Genomic DNA, 18,166 nt, shown 5'->3' on the forward strand with positions numbered 1-18,166 from the left:
TATGCCCATTGGAGTGGTCTGGGTGCCAACTCCAATCACCCTTAACCCTGCAACTTTGGGGCACTTTTGAAAAGTTCACATAATTTGTCATTCTTTGTATTATTATTATTTTTTTTTTAACATGTTTCTTTTACTATAGAAAAGGCACAAAGCAGACAATACTGTTAATAAAAAGAAAACCATAGGTAAGTCAATTCATTTAATCCCCTTTTTACATGAAAGGTCATTGTTGTGGATCACTATGTGTTTGTGTCTATTGTGAGTGTGTTTGTCCAACATGTTTTCTGCACCTTAATCAAAAGTCAAAAGGATTGCCTATTTTAATTCAAGAGGCTCTCATGGGGTGAAACTATACAGTTTCATTCAATAAACTTAAATTTTTTTGTGAATTAAATCCAAATGGAAAGATTAGGACAAAGATGGCTGATTTGCAAAATTTCTCAAACTCAGTTATAACCACTACTCAGTTTTGCCATTCAGATATAAGCCTTGATTTAACATTTTTAAATAAGATTTTCAAATTATGTATTATTTTGGATAAACTTTTAAAGTGTTTTTTGTTTTTTTTTGACAATCTTTATTTTAATCAGTTGAGCACATTGTAGTTGCATATATAAAAGATGACTTATTACAGAAATAGTATGCATCCTGGATCAAACACTATGTATATGACCACATTTTCAGCTTAACGATGAAATTCCATTTAACTAGTTTGTACAATAGTCCCCGTACTAACTCCCACTTGTATGGTGGGCTAGACCCAAAATGTATGGATACTAAGGAATAGAAAAGAAGAGAAGAGGGGGTGGGGTGGGGTGTGGAGGAGTCCCTCCCCTCCTGGACGGGCAAGGCAAAGGTTGTGTAGAACTTAAAATTTTTTTATTTTTTCCTAAAATATTTTACAATTGTGATTTTTGTATGTATTACTTTTTTTGTATACAATATATTTTTGATATTTTTAGAGTTTAGAAAAATTATTTTAAACGTTTATTAAAAAATATCAAATAATTTTAAAAGATTATCATAAAATATTACTTCGAGGCCAGCCATAATTTGTGAAAAGTGAATTTTCCTGATGCACATGTCTCACATTTGAAGTTAACTTTGAATATTTTTTTTTTAAATTTCTTGCTAATCACAACCTGTGCCAGTGTGTATGCCCGTGTAATCACTATTGATGCAATAAGGCAGCATGAACAAAGCCTCACTGCAGGATAGGATAGGATAGACTGAAAGTGAGCCTTCCTAGAAATATGTTTACAATGAAAATAAAAAAAGCATAAAGGAACAATTAAAAAGATGTACAGAAAAATTCAAGGTTGAATAGCTTCGTAAATTAAAGGGATCCTATGGTACCAGGAAAACAAAGCCGTTTTCCTGGCTCTATAGGTTTAAAAGGTGACCCCCTCCCTCGTGCCCCTCCTCCTGTGGGGCTGAAAGGGTTAAAACCCCTTCAGCCACTTACCTGAATCCAGCGCTGATGTCCCTCGGCACTGGGTCAGGCCCCTCCCACGCTCCTCCCCTGCTGACATCAGCCGGCGGGGGAGACCTAATGCGCTCACATTATCATTCCCCCATAGGTAAGCATTATTCAATGCTTTCCTATAGGGAAAATTTGACGCTGGAGGTTCTCATGCAGAGCGTGAGGACGTCCAGCGTCAGATAACTGACCAAAGGTCCATTTCGATTCCGGAAGTGCAATAGGGACACAGCATCCAAACCACTTCAATGAGCTGAAGTGGTTAGGGTGCCTACAGTGTCCCTTTAAGGGACGCAAACAAACTCATAATAAGTAAGTGATAACGGGTGAAGAAAAGTTGATGGGAAGCTGTCAGGACAAATTCCCTTTTCAGGTATTATTTAAAAAAATAAAGCTGAACATGCTGGTGGCCTATATATATAGATATATACATATATGTTTGCATGCGTAGATAGATATCATATTATACAAGGTATCAGATATGTCGAACATAGGATCAAAACAAGAAAACAAATGTTGTTGTTTTTTCTTGAATGATAACATTCTGCTTACTGATGCTAATCAGATCACCTGCTCTGTTTGTGTTTTTTGCCTCCTGAGGGATTTCTTCTCTCGCCTGTCTGTCCCGGGTACCATTGTCTTCCCCACCCACATTCTGTTTGTTAAATTAAAGCAGCTGTCGTTTGCACATTATCTTGGTAAAAGTCCCGAAGGAGGACTGAAATTCGATCTCGAATGAATGTCATTTTTCCATGTCTCTGTTGAAAGTAACAATAAACTCAGCTAATGGATTTTGTGTATATTTACAATGTATATTGTAAACGTATGCACATACAAATGTATCGTTGTTATTGTTATTAGCATTATTGTTATTAGCATTGTCGGGGGAGTTTTATACCATCTTGCACAGTATCATAGCTGCTTCCCCCTTGGTGGGCTGCTGTCAGGGTACCTGAAGCCTCTACCTCTGAGAGAGGTAGAGACTTAGAAGTTTATCCGTCCGGACGGCATGTCTCCTCGGCCCCTCGCGGTTCACTCGGTCTTGCTAACGCCGGCCGCGAGGGAGTCACTTCCTTTTATAACAGGAGGACCGGAGGTAGACGTCATGACGCCAACCCGGAACGTCCTGTCACTCAAATCTCGGGAGACGAATCAGGACTCGCCGGAGGCGTGTCTTCTCTCCCTAGCCAGGATACTTAACAGTGGCTCTCTCATTCACTCATTGCCCTGTCGTGGTTCTAGTCCGCCTAGTCACACAGTGCTTTGTTATTCGCTTGTCTTTTGGTTCTGACCCGGCTTTGTTGTTTACTCTCCTGCCTTTCTGTTATCCTTGACCCGGCTTGTCTCTCGCTTACCTGTCCTCTCGTTCCCTCGACCTCGGCTTGTCTCTGACCATTCTATTGTAGTTATACGTTAAGTCCGGCCATTCTAAGGACCGGTATACGTATCTGCTACTCTTTGTACTCTGCGTGTTGGATCCCTGACCCGATCCTGACATTACGACAGGGCCATGGATCCTGCAGGTACAAATTGTCAGCTTGGTTCTCCTGATCCTAGGTTTGACGCCATGGATCATAGGATGGATCAGATGGCTCTAGCACTACAGGCGCTGCTGTCTCGCCCTATTAATCCACCTGAGGAGATGCGTAATATGTCTGCTTCTTCTGTGGGTTCGGGGCTAGAGGTAGCTACTGTAGGTGCTTCTTCCCGAGTTACCCCACCTGTACGTTATGCTGGTTCTCCTGAGAGGTGTCGTGGCTTTTTGAACCAGATCAGTATTCATTTCGAGCTACAGCCCCGTTCATACCCTACTGATAGGGCAAAAGTGGGATTTATTATTACATTACTCATTGAGAAAGCTCTGAGATGGGCTAATCCGTTGTGGGAGAATGATAATTTATTAGTCTATAACTATAATTCCTTTGTAGCTGCTTTTAAAAGAACTTTTGATCCTCCTGGCAGGAGGGTCAATGCAGCCAGATTACTGTTGCGCCTTAGACAAGACAACCAAACACTTGTGGATTATGCACTAGAGTTCAGGTCTTTGGCGGCAGAGGTAAAATGGAATGAACAGGCCTATATAGACGTATTCTTAAATGGATTATCTGATGTAATACTTGATGAGGTAGCGACAAGAGAGCTTCCCGAGAACCTGGAGGACTTAATTTCCTTTATCTCTCGTATTGACGAACGTCTAAGGGAGAGACAGAATACTCGAGATAGAACCGCTAAATCTTCCTTTAGACTAGCACCATCATCTCAAATTTCTGAAACCAAAAATCCACAGGTTTCAGAACCTATGCAGTTAGGCCTTACTCGTCTCTCAGAGGAGGAGAGACAGTACAGGAGAGGAGAGGGACTGTGTATGTATTGTGGGGCCAGAGGTCATGTACGTTTGAGCTGTCCCAGTCGTCCGGGAAACGCTCGCACCTAAGTTTCTCTAGAGGACAGACCTTGGGTGTTTCGATTTTGTCCTCTACTCATAACTACAAAGAACATAGACTCCTATTACCGGTCTCTTTAACTTGGGAGAAGGGAACTTTAGAGACTATGGCATTGATAGACTCCGGCGCTGCTGAGAGTTTTATCGACCAAAAGTTTCTCACCAAACACACTATCCCATCCCAGTTAAGGAAGACACCCTTGGCTGTTGAAGCCATTGATGGTAGACCTTTAGTTGAGCCTGTGATTTTCCGGGAGACCACACCTCTTTACTTAACTACTGGTATTCTACACAAGGAGGAAATATCCCTACTACTCATTTCATCCCCTTCTGTTCCCATAGTCCTGGGATACTCCTGGCTTAAGAGACATAACCCCGTTATAGATTGGAGATCAGGGGAAATAGTTTCGTGGGGTCAGGATTGTCAAGAGAATTGTTTAAAGAAAGTGTCACCTCTTTGTAGTGTCAACTCACTTAATAACGCTACCGACTCTACCAAAGTACAGATACCGTCCTTGTATCAAGATTTAAAGGCAGTATTTGACAAAGGAAAGGCTGATACCTTACCACCACATAGGCCTTTTGATTGCAAAATTAATTTACTTTCTGGTACCATGCCCCCCAGGGGTCATGTATACCCTTTGTCTACGAATGAAAACTTAGTTCTAGAGGAGTATATTCGTGAAAACCTAGACAAGGGGCTCATTAGAAGATCCTCCTCTCCTGCTGGGGCTGGATTTTTTTTTGTTAAAAAGAAGGATGGTTCTTTAAGACCTTGCATTGACTACCGAGGTCTTAACAAGATAACCATCAGAAATGTATATCCGATTCCCTTGATCACCGAGCTTTTTGATCGATTAAAAAGTTCTAAAATTTTCACTAAGTTAGACCTTAGAGGTGCTTATAATTTGGTGAGAATCCACGACGGTGACGAGTGGAAAACTGCATTCAATACTCGATATGGGCACTATGAGTATACTGTAATGCCTTTTGGTCTCTGCAATGCCCCGGCGGTATTTCAGGACCTTATTAATGAGGTTCTTAGGGAGTTTCAAGATGACTGTGTGATTGTATACCTTGATGATATACTTATACATTCCAGGGATATTGAGACTCACCACGGACAAGTCAGAAGGGTTTTACACAAACTCCTTTAGCATGGCTTATACTGCAAACTAGAGAAATGCAGCTTTGACCAATCCCAAACTACCTTTCTTGGTTATGTGATTTCTGGGGAAGGGTTTGAAATGGACCCGGAGAAGCTCCAATCCATATTAGATTGGCCTTTACCTAAGGGTCTCAAGGCTATCCAGAGATTCATTGGTTTCTCCAATTACTACAGACGTTTCATTAAGGGATACTCCTCTATCATTGCTCCCATCACCAATATGACCAAACAAGGGGCTGAGACTAAGAATTGGTCTACTGAAGCACTTCTGGCTTTTAAGACACTCAAGGAGCTGTTTGCTTCCGCACCAATTTTAGTTCACCCTGATACTACTCTACCTTTCCTACTCGAAGTTGACGCTTCTGAGACAGGTATAGGTGCTGTTCTGTCCCAAAGGTTGGGTGTAGATAAACCATTACATCCTTGTGGATACTTTTCCAAAAAATTGTCAGGTACTGAAAGCAGATATGACATTGGTGACAGGGAACTACTAGCGGTTATAATGGCCTTGAAGGAGTGGAGACATTTATTGGAGGGTACTTTGCATCCTGTTACTATTTTGACAGATCATAAAAACTTATCCTATATTGGAGAGGCTAAACGACTATCATCTAGACAGGTTCGTTGGTCCATATTTCTCACTCACTTTAACTACGTACTCACATATAGGCCAGGTTCTAAGAATTCTAAAGCCGACGCCTTATCTCGCCAATATGAACCTGCTGCCGTATCTGAGCCGGTTTTGTCCTCTATAGTACCCAAGTGTAACATTATCGCTAACACTACTCTCAAAGTTCATTCTCCGCTACTTGATCAGATAAGGAGCTTGCAGCATCTGGCACCTAGACTGACTCCGGCTTCCAGACTTTTCGTTCCCCCTGAACTCCAATTGGAGCTCTTACAGTGTCTTCACGAGAGTAAGGTGGCTGGTCATCCGGGTGTTCGCAAGACGTATTCTTTGATCTCCAAGGATTTCTGGTGGCCGTCGTTACGGAAGGATATTAAGGATTTTATCGGGGTTTGTGTGGTCTGTACTAAAACTAAACTACCGCATTCGCTTCCTTGTGGCCTTCTACAACCTCTGGAAATTCCTGACAAACCTTGGTCCTGTGTGGCAATGGACTTTATTGTGGATCTGCCTGTTTCTAAAAAGCACACTGTTATCCTCACCGTAGTCGATAGGTTTACCAAGATGGCACATTTCGTACCTTTGCCTAAACTCCCGACTTCTCCTGAATTGGCGGAAGTCTTTGCTAAAGAGATTTTTCGCTTGCATGGGATTCCCTCGGAGATCACTTCTGATAGAGGCTCCCAATTTGTTTCACGTTTTTGGAGGTCGTTCTGTTCTCAATTAGGCATCAAATTGAATTTCTCGTCCGCCTATCATCCTCAGTCTAACGGAGCTGCTGAACGAACCAACCAGAAGATTGAGCAATACTTACGTTGTTTTGTTTCCGAACACCAGGACGATTGGGTCGGTTTGATTCCTTGGGCGGAGTTTGCGCACAACAATCTCGTTTGTGACTCTACGCATTCAAGCCCCTTCTTCATGAACTATGGCTTTCATCCATCTATTCTTCCCTCGGTTTCTCCTTCCCAAGGAGTGCCGTCGGTTGATGTCCATGTGGCCAATTTGAGGAAGTTGTGGGATCAGACTCGACAGATTCTTCTACACAATTCTGTACTGGTTAAGAAACATGCTGACAAACGTAGAAGGGCGGCTCCGAATTTTGTTCCAGGCGATAGAGTTTGGTTGAGTACTAGGAATATTCGTCTTAAAGTTCCTTCCATGAAATTCGCTCCTCGTTATATTGGTCCCTACAGGATCTTGACTCGAATTAACCCAGTGGCGTATCGTCTAGCTCTCCCAGCTACTTTACGCATCCCGAACTCCTTTCACGTGTCATTGCTGAAACCTCTAATCTGTAACAGATTCTCCTCCACAATCGCCCCTCCGCGCCCTGTTCAGGTGGAGGGTCAGGAGGAGTATGAGGTTAACTCCATTATTGATTCTCGTGTCTCCCGGGGGCGAGTACAATATTTAGTTGACTGGAAGGGATATGGTCCTGAGGAGAGGAGTTGGGTACCACAAGAGGATGTTCATGCTCCTCGCCTTCGCAGGGCATTTCACTCCCGCTTTCCATCTCGCCCCGGCTCCTTCCGCCCGGTGGGCGTATCTGAGAGGGGGGGTACTGTCAGGGTACCTGAAGCCTCTACCTCTGAGAGAGGTAGAGACTTAGAAGTTTATCCGTCCGGACGGCATGTCTCCTCGGCCCCTCGCGGTTCACTCGGTCTTGCTAACGCCGGCCGCGAGGGAGTCACTTCCTTTTATAACAGGAGGACCGGAGGTAGACGTCATGACGCCAACCCGGAACGTCCTGTCACTCAAATCTCGGGAGACGAATCAGGACTCGCCGGAGGCGTGTCTTCTCTCCCTAGCCAGGATACTTAACAGTGGCTCTCTCATTCACTCATTGCCCTGTCGTGGTTCTAGTCCGCCTAGTCACACAGTGCTTTGTTATTCGCTTGTCTTTTGGTTCTGACCCGGCTTTGTTGTTTACTCTCCTGCCTTTCTGTTATCCTTGACCCGGCTTGTCTCTCGCTTACCTGTTGTCAGGATCGGGACAGGGATCCAACACGCAGAGTACAAAGAGTGGAAAAGTACGTATACCGGGCCTTAGAATGGCCGGACTAACGTACCGAGAGTAATAGAGAATAGTCAGAGACAAGCCGAGGTCGAGGGAACGAGAAGACAGATAAGCGAGGGACAAGCCGAGTCAAGGGATAACAGAGAAGCAGGAAAGTACAACAAGCCGAGTCAAAACCAAATAGAGCAAACGAGAATACCAGAGCACTGAGTGACTAGACAAGCTAGAACCACGACAGGGCAATGAGCTGAAGGGAGAAGTAAGCTTAAATACCCTGGCTCCGGATGGTAAGCACGCCTCTGACAAGTACCGATTGGATATCGGACACTTGAGTGACAGGTCGCTCGTGATAGCGTCATGACGTCACGTATTGAGCGTCCTGCTAGAAAAGGACGTGGATTCCTCGCGGCCGGTGTTTAAGTGACTGGATGAACCGCGAGGAACGGAGGGAGCAGCTCGCCTGGACGGATAAACCACCAAGTCTCTACCTCCCTTAGAGGTAGAGGCCTCAGGTACCCTGACAGTACCCCCCCTCTCAGATACGCCCACCGGGCGGAAGGAACCGGGGCGAGATGGGAAGCGGAGGTGAAATGCTCTGCGAAGGCGAGAAGCATGAACGTCCTCCTGAGGTACCCAACTCCTCTCCTCAGGACCATATCCCCTCCAGTTGACCAGATATTGCAATCTTCCCCTCGAAATTCTGGAATCAATGATGGAGCTGACCTCGTACTCCTCCCGACCCTCCACCTGAACAGGACGAGGTGAGGAAACCTTAGAGGAGAATTTGTTGCAAATAAGAGGTTTCAACAAGGAGACATGAAAAGAGTTAGGAATGCGCAAGGCAGGTGGCAGAGCCAGGCGATACGCAACCGGATTGATACGAGTGAGAACCCTGTAAGGACCTATGTAGCGAGGAGCAAATTTCATAGATGGAACTTTTAGGCGAACATTCTTAGTACTCAACCATACCCTATCCCCAGGGACAAAAACAGGAGCCGCTCTTCTATGCTTGTCAGCGTGTTTCTTGAACAACGAGGAACTATGTAACAGAATTTGCCGAGTCTGATCCCATAATTTCTTCAGGTTGGCGACATGATCATCAACCGACGGCATCCCCTGAGAAGAGGAAACCGAAGGAAAAATCGAAGGATGAAAGCCATAGTTCATGAAGAAAGGGCTAGAGCGAGTTGAATCGCAAACAAGGTTATTGTGTGCGAACTCCGCCCAAGGAATCAGACCGACCCAATCGTCCTGGTGTTCGGAAACAAAGCAACGCAGATATTGTTCGATCTTTTGATTGGTACGTTCAGCAGCTCCGTTAGACTGAGGGTGATAGGCAGAGGAAAAGTTCAATTTGATGCCCATTTGAGAACAAAAGGATCTCCAGAAACGTGAGACAAATTGAGAGCCTCTATCAGAAACAATCTCCGAAGGAATCCCATGTAGACGAAAAACCTCTCTCGCAAAAATCTCCGCCAATTCAGGAGAAGTCGGAAGTTTAGGTAATGGCACGAAATGAGCCATCTTAGTAAATCTATCCACCACCGTGAGAATAACAGTCTGTCTCTTGGAAGCAGGCAAATCAACGATAAAGTCTATGGACAAGCAGGACCAAGGTTTCTCAGGAATGTCCAAGGGGTGTAACAGGCCACATGGAGAAGCATGAGGTAGTTTAGTCTTGGCACAAGTTTCACAAGCTGCGACGAACTCCTCAATATCTTTTCGAAGTGAAGGCCACCAGAAATCCTTGGATATTAGAGAGTATGTCTTGCGAATACCAGGATGACCAGCTACTTTACTTTCGTGAAAACATTGTAAGAGCTCCAGTTGAAGTTCAGGAGGAACAAAGTTTCTTCCCTCAGGAGTGTTTCCGGGAGCTAGATGTTGCGACTTCAAGATCTGGTCAAGTAGCGGGGAATGAATTTTGAGACTGGTATTAGCAATAATATTGCATTTGGGTACAATGGAGGACATAAGTGGTTCAACTGAAGCAGAGGGCTCATATTGGCGAGATAGCGCATCGGCTTTAGAATTCTTTGACCCAGGTCTGTAAGTCAGAACGTAATTGAAATGGGTAAGAAACAACGACCAACGAGCCTGCCTGGAGGACAAACGCTTGGCCTCTCCGATATAAGACAAATTTTTGTGGTCAGTTAGAATGGTAACAGGATGTAATGTACCTTCCAATAAATGTCTCCACTCTTTCAAAGCCTTGATAACCGCTAGTAATTCTCTGTCACCAATGTCATATCTGCTTTCAGTTCCGGTCAATTTCTTAGAGAAAAATCCACATGGATGTAATGGTTTATCAACACCCAACCTTTGAGATAGGACAGCACCTAAACCAGTCTCCGATGCGTCTACCTCAAGTAGAAAAGGCAGAGAAGTGTCGGGGTGAACTAAAATTGGAGCGGAAGCGAAAAGCTCCTTGAGAGTTTTGAACGCAAGGAGAGCTTCAGTAGTCCAATTCTTAGTATCAGCCCCCTGTTTGGTCATATTAGTGATAGGTGCGATAATGGAAGAATAGCCCTTAATAAAGCGCCTATAATAATTAGAAAAACCAATAAATCTCTGTACGGCTTTAAGACCTTTGGGTAAAGGCCACTCTAGAATGGATTGGAGCTTATCCGGATCCATCTTAAATCCCTCCCCAGAGATCACATAGCCGAGAAAGGTTACCTGGGTTTGATCAAAGCTACATTTCTCCAACTTGCAGTACAAGCCATGCTGGAGAAGCTTGTGCAAAACCCTCCTGACTTGCTTGTGATGAGTCTCAATCTCACTAGAATGAATGAGTATATCATCTAGGTATACAATGACGCAATCTTGCTGAAATTCCCTAAGAACCTCATTTATCAGATCCTGGAATACAGCTGGCGCATTGCATAACCCAAAAGGCATAACAGTATATTCATAGTGACCATATCGAGTATTGAATGCCGTCATCCACTCATGTCCCTGCTGGATTCTCACCAAGTTATATGCCCCTCTGAGGTCTAACTTGGTGAAAATTGTAGAGCCCTTCAAACGATCGAAGAGTTCGGTGATCAAGGGAATCGGGTAGGCATTTTTAATGGTTATCTTATTTAGGCCTCGATAGTCAATACAAGGTCTCAAAGAACCATCCTTCTTTTTAACAAAAAAAAATCCAGCCCCGGCAGGAGAGGAGGACCTCCTAATGAATCCCTTGTCTAAATTTTCGTGAATATACTCCTCTAGAACTGAGTTCTCTTTCGTAGATAACGGGTATACATGACCTCTGGGCGGCATGGTACCAGGAAGTAAGTTAATTTTGCAATCAAAGGACCTGTGTGGGGGTAAGGTATCGGCTTTCTTTTTGTCAAATACAGCCTTTAAATCTAGATACTGAGACGGAATTTGTGTCTCTGTAGGATTGTCAGAGTTAGCCGATGTGTTGGTCAAGCCGAGAGGTGAGACCTTCCGCAAGCATTTCTCTTGACAATTCTGTCCCCACGAAACTATCTCCCCTGACTCCCAATTAATAATAGGGTTATGTCTCCTCAACCAGGAGTACCCCAGAACTATGGGAATAGACGGAGAAGAAATGAGCAGTAAGGATATGTCCTCTCTATGTAGGATGCCAACAGTTAAGTTAATCGGTATGGTCTCATGGAAAATAACAGGCTCAAGTAACGGTCTACCATCGATGGCCTCAACAGCCAGTGGTGTCTCTTTTAACTGGGATGGAATAGCATGCTTGGCAGCAAAACCCTGATCTATAAAGCTCTCAGCAGCTCCAGAATCGATTAGTGCCATAGTCTTAACTACTCCCTTTTCCCACTTTAAAGAAACGGGTAACAGAAGCCTGAGCTCTTTGTAGTTGTGAATAGAGGACAAAGTAGAAACACCCAAGGCCTGTCCTCTAGAGGAACTTAGGTGCGAGCGTTTCCCGAACGATTGGGACAATTTAGGCGTAAATGACCTCTGACTCCACAATACATACATAAACCCTCTCTTCTCCTGTACTGTCTCTCCCTCTCTGTGAGATGAGTACTGCCTATCTGCATAGGTTCAGGAATACGTAAGTCCTCGAACTCAGAGTTTTGAAAGGTAGGCGCTAGTTTAAAGGAGGGTCTACGGGTCCTATCTCGAGTGTTCTGCCTCTCTCTTAAGCGTTCATCAATACGAGATATAAAAGAGATTAAATCCTCCAAATTTTCAGGAAGTTCTCTAGAAGCGACCTCGTCAAGAATTACATCTGATAACCCATTCAGAAACACATCTATATAAGCCTGTTCGTTCCACTTAACTTCTGCCGCCAAGGACCTGAACTCTAGTGCATAATCCACAAGTGTTCGATTATCCTGTCTAAGGCGCAACAGTAATCTAGCTGCATTGACCTTTCTACCAGGAGGGTCAAAAGTTCTTCTAAACGCAGCTACAAAGGCATTATAATTATAGACTAGTGGATTATCATTCTCCCATAAAGGATTGGCCCATCTCAAAGCTTTTTCAATGAGTAAAGTAATAACAAATCCAACCTTCGCTCTATCTGTAGGATAAGAGCGGGGTTGTAATTCGAAATGGATGCTAATCTGGTTCAGAAAGCCACGACACCTCTCCGGTGACCCGCCATAACGTACTGGTGGGATAATACGGGAAGAAGCACCTACAGTGGCTACCTCTAGACCTGAGACTGCAGGAGAAATAGACGGAGTACGTGTCTCCTCAGGTGGATTACTAGCACGAGACAAAAGTGCCTGTAGTGCCAAAGCCATCTGATCCATCCTATGCTCCATGGCGTCAAACCTGGGATCCGAAGAACCAAGCTGACTGTTTGTACCTGCAGGATCCATTGGCCCTGTCGTAATGTCAGGATCGGGACAGGGATCCAACACGCAGAGTACAAAGAGTGGAAAAGTACGTATACCGGGCCTTAGAATGGCCGGACTAACGTACCGAGAGTAATAGAGAATAGTCAGAGACAAGCCGAGGTCGAGGGAACGAGAAGACAGATAAGCGAGGGACAAGCCGAGTCAAGGGATAACAGAGAAGCAGGAAAGTACAACAAGCCGAGTCAAAACCAAATAGAGCAAACGAGAATACCAGAGCACTGAGTGACTAGACAAGCTAGAACCACGACAGGGCAATGAGCTGAAGGGAGAAGTAAGCTTAAATACCCTGGCTCCGGATGGTAAGCACGCCTCTGACAAGTACCGATTGGATATCGGACACTTGAGTGACAGGTCGCTCGTGATAGCGTCATGACGTCACGTATTGAGCGTCCTGCTAGAAAAGGACGTGGATTCCTCGCGGCCGGTGTTTAAGTGACTGGATGAACCGCGAGGAACGGAGGGAGCAGCTCGCCTGGACGGATAAACCACCAAGTCTCTACCTCCCTTAGAGGTAGAGGCCTCAGGTACCCTGACACCTGTCCTCTCGTTCCCTCGACCTCGGCTTGTCTCTGACCATTCTATTGTAGTTATACGTTAAGTCCGGCCATTCTAAGGACCGGTATACGTATCTGCTACTCTTTGTACTCTGCGTGTTGGATCCCTGACCCGATCCTGACAGCTGCACAGTAACATTGATCAGGTGTCAATATATCTTCTAGCTGCCAGTAGCGACAACTAGATGACTGGTAATAATCCCATTGAGAGTAGCACTTAAACCATGTTCTAGACCGCAATCAGTTAATTCACCCCAGTTAAAGGGACAGATAGAGGAGAGCACAGGGTGGTGGCAGCAGCCACAGAAAGTAAATGTATTTTTTTTTAATTAAACAAATATATATTTGGCTGCCTACCCCTGTCCTTGGCCCAGGCCTAGTGAGTCTAAATATGCATACATACTGTATAATAATATGTATATTATAGAGCAGGGATAGGCAACCTTCAGCACTCCAGATGTTGTGGACTACATCTACCATAATGATCAAAGATGGCAAAGCATCTATACAACATACAACATGAGTGTGGAAGATTGTCTACCCTTGTTTTAGTGGCAGATTCATCTTCGACTTCGTGGATATTCCCTGGACCTGTGTTTGGAACATCTACAATTACTAAACGTAAATTGGAATATTTTTTTTTTGTTCTGATTTTATTTTATTTGTATTTTATTTGTGATTTGTAGACATTTGCAATTTTTTTTTGTTTTCAGAGATTCTTCCGAATAAAATTCCTGGCAATCAGAAAATGTGATTATTCCCAAATGAACCATATCAGAATAATCCGAACTACCATGCTTTTTTTTTTTTTAAAGGGATTTTAATTTGATTGGATTCATTCAACGATTGCCAGGATTTTTATTTGGACGAATCGCTTAAAGGACCACTCTAGGCACCCAGACCACTTCAGCTTAATGAAGTGGTCTGGGTGCCAGGTCCAGCTAGGGTTAACTAATTTTTTTATAAACATAGCAGTTTCAGAGAAACTTGCCGCGCGTGCGCATTCAGCCGACGGGGAGGAACGGAGGCGGAGAGGAGGAGGAGAGCTCCCCGCCCAGCGCTGGAAAAAGGTAAGTTTTAACCCTTTTCCCCTTTCCAGAGCCGGGCGGGAGTGGGTCCCTGAGGGTGGGGGCACCCTCAGGGCACTCTAGTGCCAGGAAAACGAGTATGCTTTCCTGGCACTAGAGTGGTCCTTTAAATACCAATTTTTACACATATCTATTGATTTGTTTATGTATAGTATATTGTTTTACTTTTTATTCCAGTTTTATGAATAATTGTTTGTTTTTTTTGCACAGTTGTTGTTTTTGTTATTAACAAGTTACTTAATGTTATTCAGATTGTGACCAGGGTTTTCTTCAAGAATTGAGTTCACTCTTGGCCTAAAATACAATTGTCATATTGCATTGTCTACAGTGTCCCATGTTGGCGTGGGGTAAAAAACGTTTTATCTTCCAAGAGAGTCAGTCTAGTGTAATAATGACTGGACATTTTCTTGTAAAAAAAAACCCAATGTTTGCAGCACAGATGTGAATATCCCTGTGTTGTTCCGATGCATTCCACGTTCCAAAAGTAAATACCACCTTTGCTGAGAGTGCACAGGTCATATTTACTATTTGCATTGCGTGGATAGAACTCTCTTCTCTGGCTTAGATCTGTTTAGAATAATTATTCATAACTGTTCATCATCCACACAAATGCTAATGCAATACTGAAAGGCTAATGGCTGTCACAGTGTTCTCTTGAACAAATACATAATGAAGAAGCCGCCCTTGAGATATTAATGCCACTGCTGATGCAGTTTAATTGCCATTTTGCAAAGTGTTTTATTCTTGATACAAACATTGGCCAATTCATCGTCAAGCTGGCTGAAACTTGTCATTTTAATTAACCTTGTGCCTTTTCTTCTCTCTTACAAATGATGAAAGCTTTTTGATTGTGTAGAAGGCTATTCCGACGTCTGATTTTCTTTTCTTTTTCCCATTCAGTGCTAAGAGGAGGTACTTGGCAGAGTGTGATTTGGAGGGAGGTAAATACATTTAATTATTTGACTTGATTGATGCGAATTATTCAGTGGAACTCCACCATCAGATGCTGCATGAACAGAGTTGACAATAAACTCATTTAATTATGAGTGATTCTGAACATTTTGTGACTGAATACATTTCCATTTTCATTCAATGTCATCTTAGACAAATATGGAACTATAGTTATGAGATATATATATCGATGCTGGCCACTATTAGAAAGTATGTTGTGTTAGCTTCCATTATTCATAGCTACCAATGGTTAACACTAGAACAGGTTGCCAGATATTTAAAGATACAATGGATTTAGACAACAAATACTTACTGGGGGTTTATGAACTTAACTGATCTGGACAGAGTGAACAACTAAGACCAGTTTCCCATGTTTGTCAGCAAAGAGCAGCTGTCAAGCATTCGTAATACCAACAATCAGTAGATAATTAAGGCAAAAATTCATGGACAACGCTTGCATTTAACGAGTTACTTATGTGTACCTCTACGGATACCATCCACTACTTAGCATTTACTGTTTTGCTTACTGGACATACATTTTCCTGTTCATGGCCTCAGCAAGTCCACAAGGACATTACAAAAGGTCCGTTCAGTATAGAGGCATGCCATCAACGATTTCCTGAAGAAGTTGCAATAGTGACAATTTGTATTTTTTTTTTTTTTTTTATCATTTAACATGGAAACCTGGTTCTATCTAGAGTTTTGCATTTCCTATGAATACAGTATCTACGGGTGACATATAAACTTTCAGCAGCTTCTAATTAGCAGTTGTTGAAAATGAAAATGTGTAGCATTGAATTTGGTGGGAATCTTTAACCTTAGCAACGGTTATTTTTGTGATATCTGACAATTTCACTAAATTGCTGCAACAAGCACGGAAACTATCCCTTTGTTGGCAAAATGCAGTGAAAATTATTTAAAATACTTGTAAAAAAAGTGACAATCTCCTATGAAATGAGAACGGCAACTGATCTATACATTGTGCTAGCAAATGTTTCCCTACAAATAAAGTATTTTATAACTGCTGATTTGCTATGGTACCATATAAATTATAGAAAGCAATATGGAATAATGGTGTGTTACATAGGAATCTATCAAATGTTAAAGGGACACTATAGTCACCAGAATAACTACAGCTTTTTGAATTTGTTCTGGTGAGTAGAATCATTACCTTCAGGCTTTTTGCAGTAAACACAGTTTTTTACATAACAGCCTAGGGATACCTTAACTGGACACTCCTTAGATGGTTGCTAAAGGTGCTTCCTGGGGAAGTGCTGCACAGTGTGACTGACATTCAGTGTCTCCACCCTCTACACGGAGACACTGAACTTTCCTCATAGAGATGCATTGATTCAACTGGAATAATGGTAAGAGTTTTGCTATATTTAGGAAGGACAAGGGGGGACCAGAGGGACTAGATGGTGTTTTTAACACTACAGGGTCTGGAATACATGTTTGTATTCCTGACCCTTTAGTATTCCTTTAAATTGATCAATACATTTATATACACTGCAGGCTGGAGATGATACATCTTTTAAATTCAACATAGAAAAACTGTATTACAAAGGCCTCTGTGATTCCCTACATTTGCTAGAAGGGACCAGTTAAAAAAAATAAAAATATATATATTCTCATCCAATCCTAGCCCTTCTTGTGATAGCACTGTACATCCCATACATTCTAGATAATGTTATTTGGGACTTTTATTGTAAATACTGTACAAGAACTTTTATGGTGAGGGAAAAAAACATTGCTTTTTCTGTGACATTATACTTTGTGGGAAAGGTTTACTCTGGTAATCCCAGTTGTAATTAAAGCCGTTCAGTCACCCTTTCTGAAAAAATGCATATTTCACTAAGAGAAAACTTTCATGAAATGCTGATAAAGACTGTTTTGGAATTTCACTGAAATTCCAGTCCAAAGATATTATAAGACACAATAAGGACTACTTTGTCTTATGTATTTTTTCTATGTTTGACAAAGCTTGGCAAAAGGCGAAACTACCTTTTTGTAAAGGGACACTATAGGCACCCAGACCACTTCAGCTCATTGAAGTAGTCTGGGTGCACTGTCCCAGGTCCCTTAACCCTGCAATACTGTTTAAGAAATTGCAATAATTACCTTTGTAGGTTAACTGTCTGCCAGACAGCCACTAGAGGGACTTCAGGGCTGTTAGGTGACACGCTATGCATTAGGACTTCCAGCGTCACCCGAATCCCTATAGGAAAGCATTGTATAATGCTTTCCTATAGGGAAATCTTAGGTCTTCCTCGCCAGCTGACGTTGTCATGGGGAGGTGCGAAGGCGGACCCGAGCCAGGGCAGATGGACCCAGGTAAATGACAGCAGGGTTTTTTAACCCCTTCTGCACCATGGGGAGAAGGGGAGGAGAGGGGGTGGGGGGTCGCATGTGAGGGGAGAGCTATAGGGCCAGGAATACAAGTTTGTTTTTCTAAGAAAAAACATTTTTAGTTCAATGTACTGAAACATTCCATCAAAACACATTGAAAAGATTTTCGTAAGAGACACATCACTACATATAATAACTATTTTTAGTAACAATGTTTTATAATTTAGTTTTAAAAAGGAGCTGTTCCAAAAATACATTTTACGTTCATCAAAAGAGCATAGAAATCTATCCATTTCATTGATGTCTAACCATGGCACTGCAAATATCGTGAACTTCATATTCCGTTATGCTCAGCTATTAGGCTGAGAATTTAAAGGGGACTGTCACATTTTGCATGACAGTGTCCATTTAACAAAACCTATAGGATTTGTATGCTCTTATGATCAAAGTAAAGTTTGTTTATATTTTTAGGAAAGAGGTCAACATAATGGAATTAATTTTTTTAATTGAACCTCTTCTCCAAAAACTTGGTCTGCTTTGGGTAAGTTATACAATGTAATCCATACATTGTACTAGCAGAACGGCCAGTACATATATTGATTAAATGTTATACTTACCTGATGTTTGCC

At 42.7% G+C, this 18,166-nt stretch overlaps 1 protein-coding gene across 2 annotated transcripts in view; it reads left to right on the forward strand.

Annotated features, from left to right (window-relative positions):
* The window catches only part of ATP8A2 (ATPase phospholipid transporting 8A2), a 673,473-nt gene that overhangs the window by 137,890 nt on the left and 517,417 nt on the right, over positions 1 to 18,166 (forward strand). For both annotated transcript variants that reach the window (XM_063429614.1, XM_063429623.1), the window contains exons 5-6: positions 140 to 185; positions 15,138 to 15,178. In XM_063429614.1, coding sequence (XP_063285684.1) covers positions 140 to 185; positions 15,138 to 15,178 — 87 coding nt within the window. The remainder of the gene's footprint in view (positions 1 to 139; positions 186 to 15,137; positions 15,179 to 18,166) is intronic.

This window comes from Pelobates fuscus, chromosome 1, assembly GCF_036172605.1.
Source record: "Pelobates fuscus isolate aPelFus1 chromosome 1, aPelFus1.pri, whole genome shotgun sequence".
Lineage (NCBI taxonomy): Eukaryota > Metazoa > Chordata > Amphibia > Anura > Pelobatidae > Pelobates > Pelobates fuscus.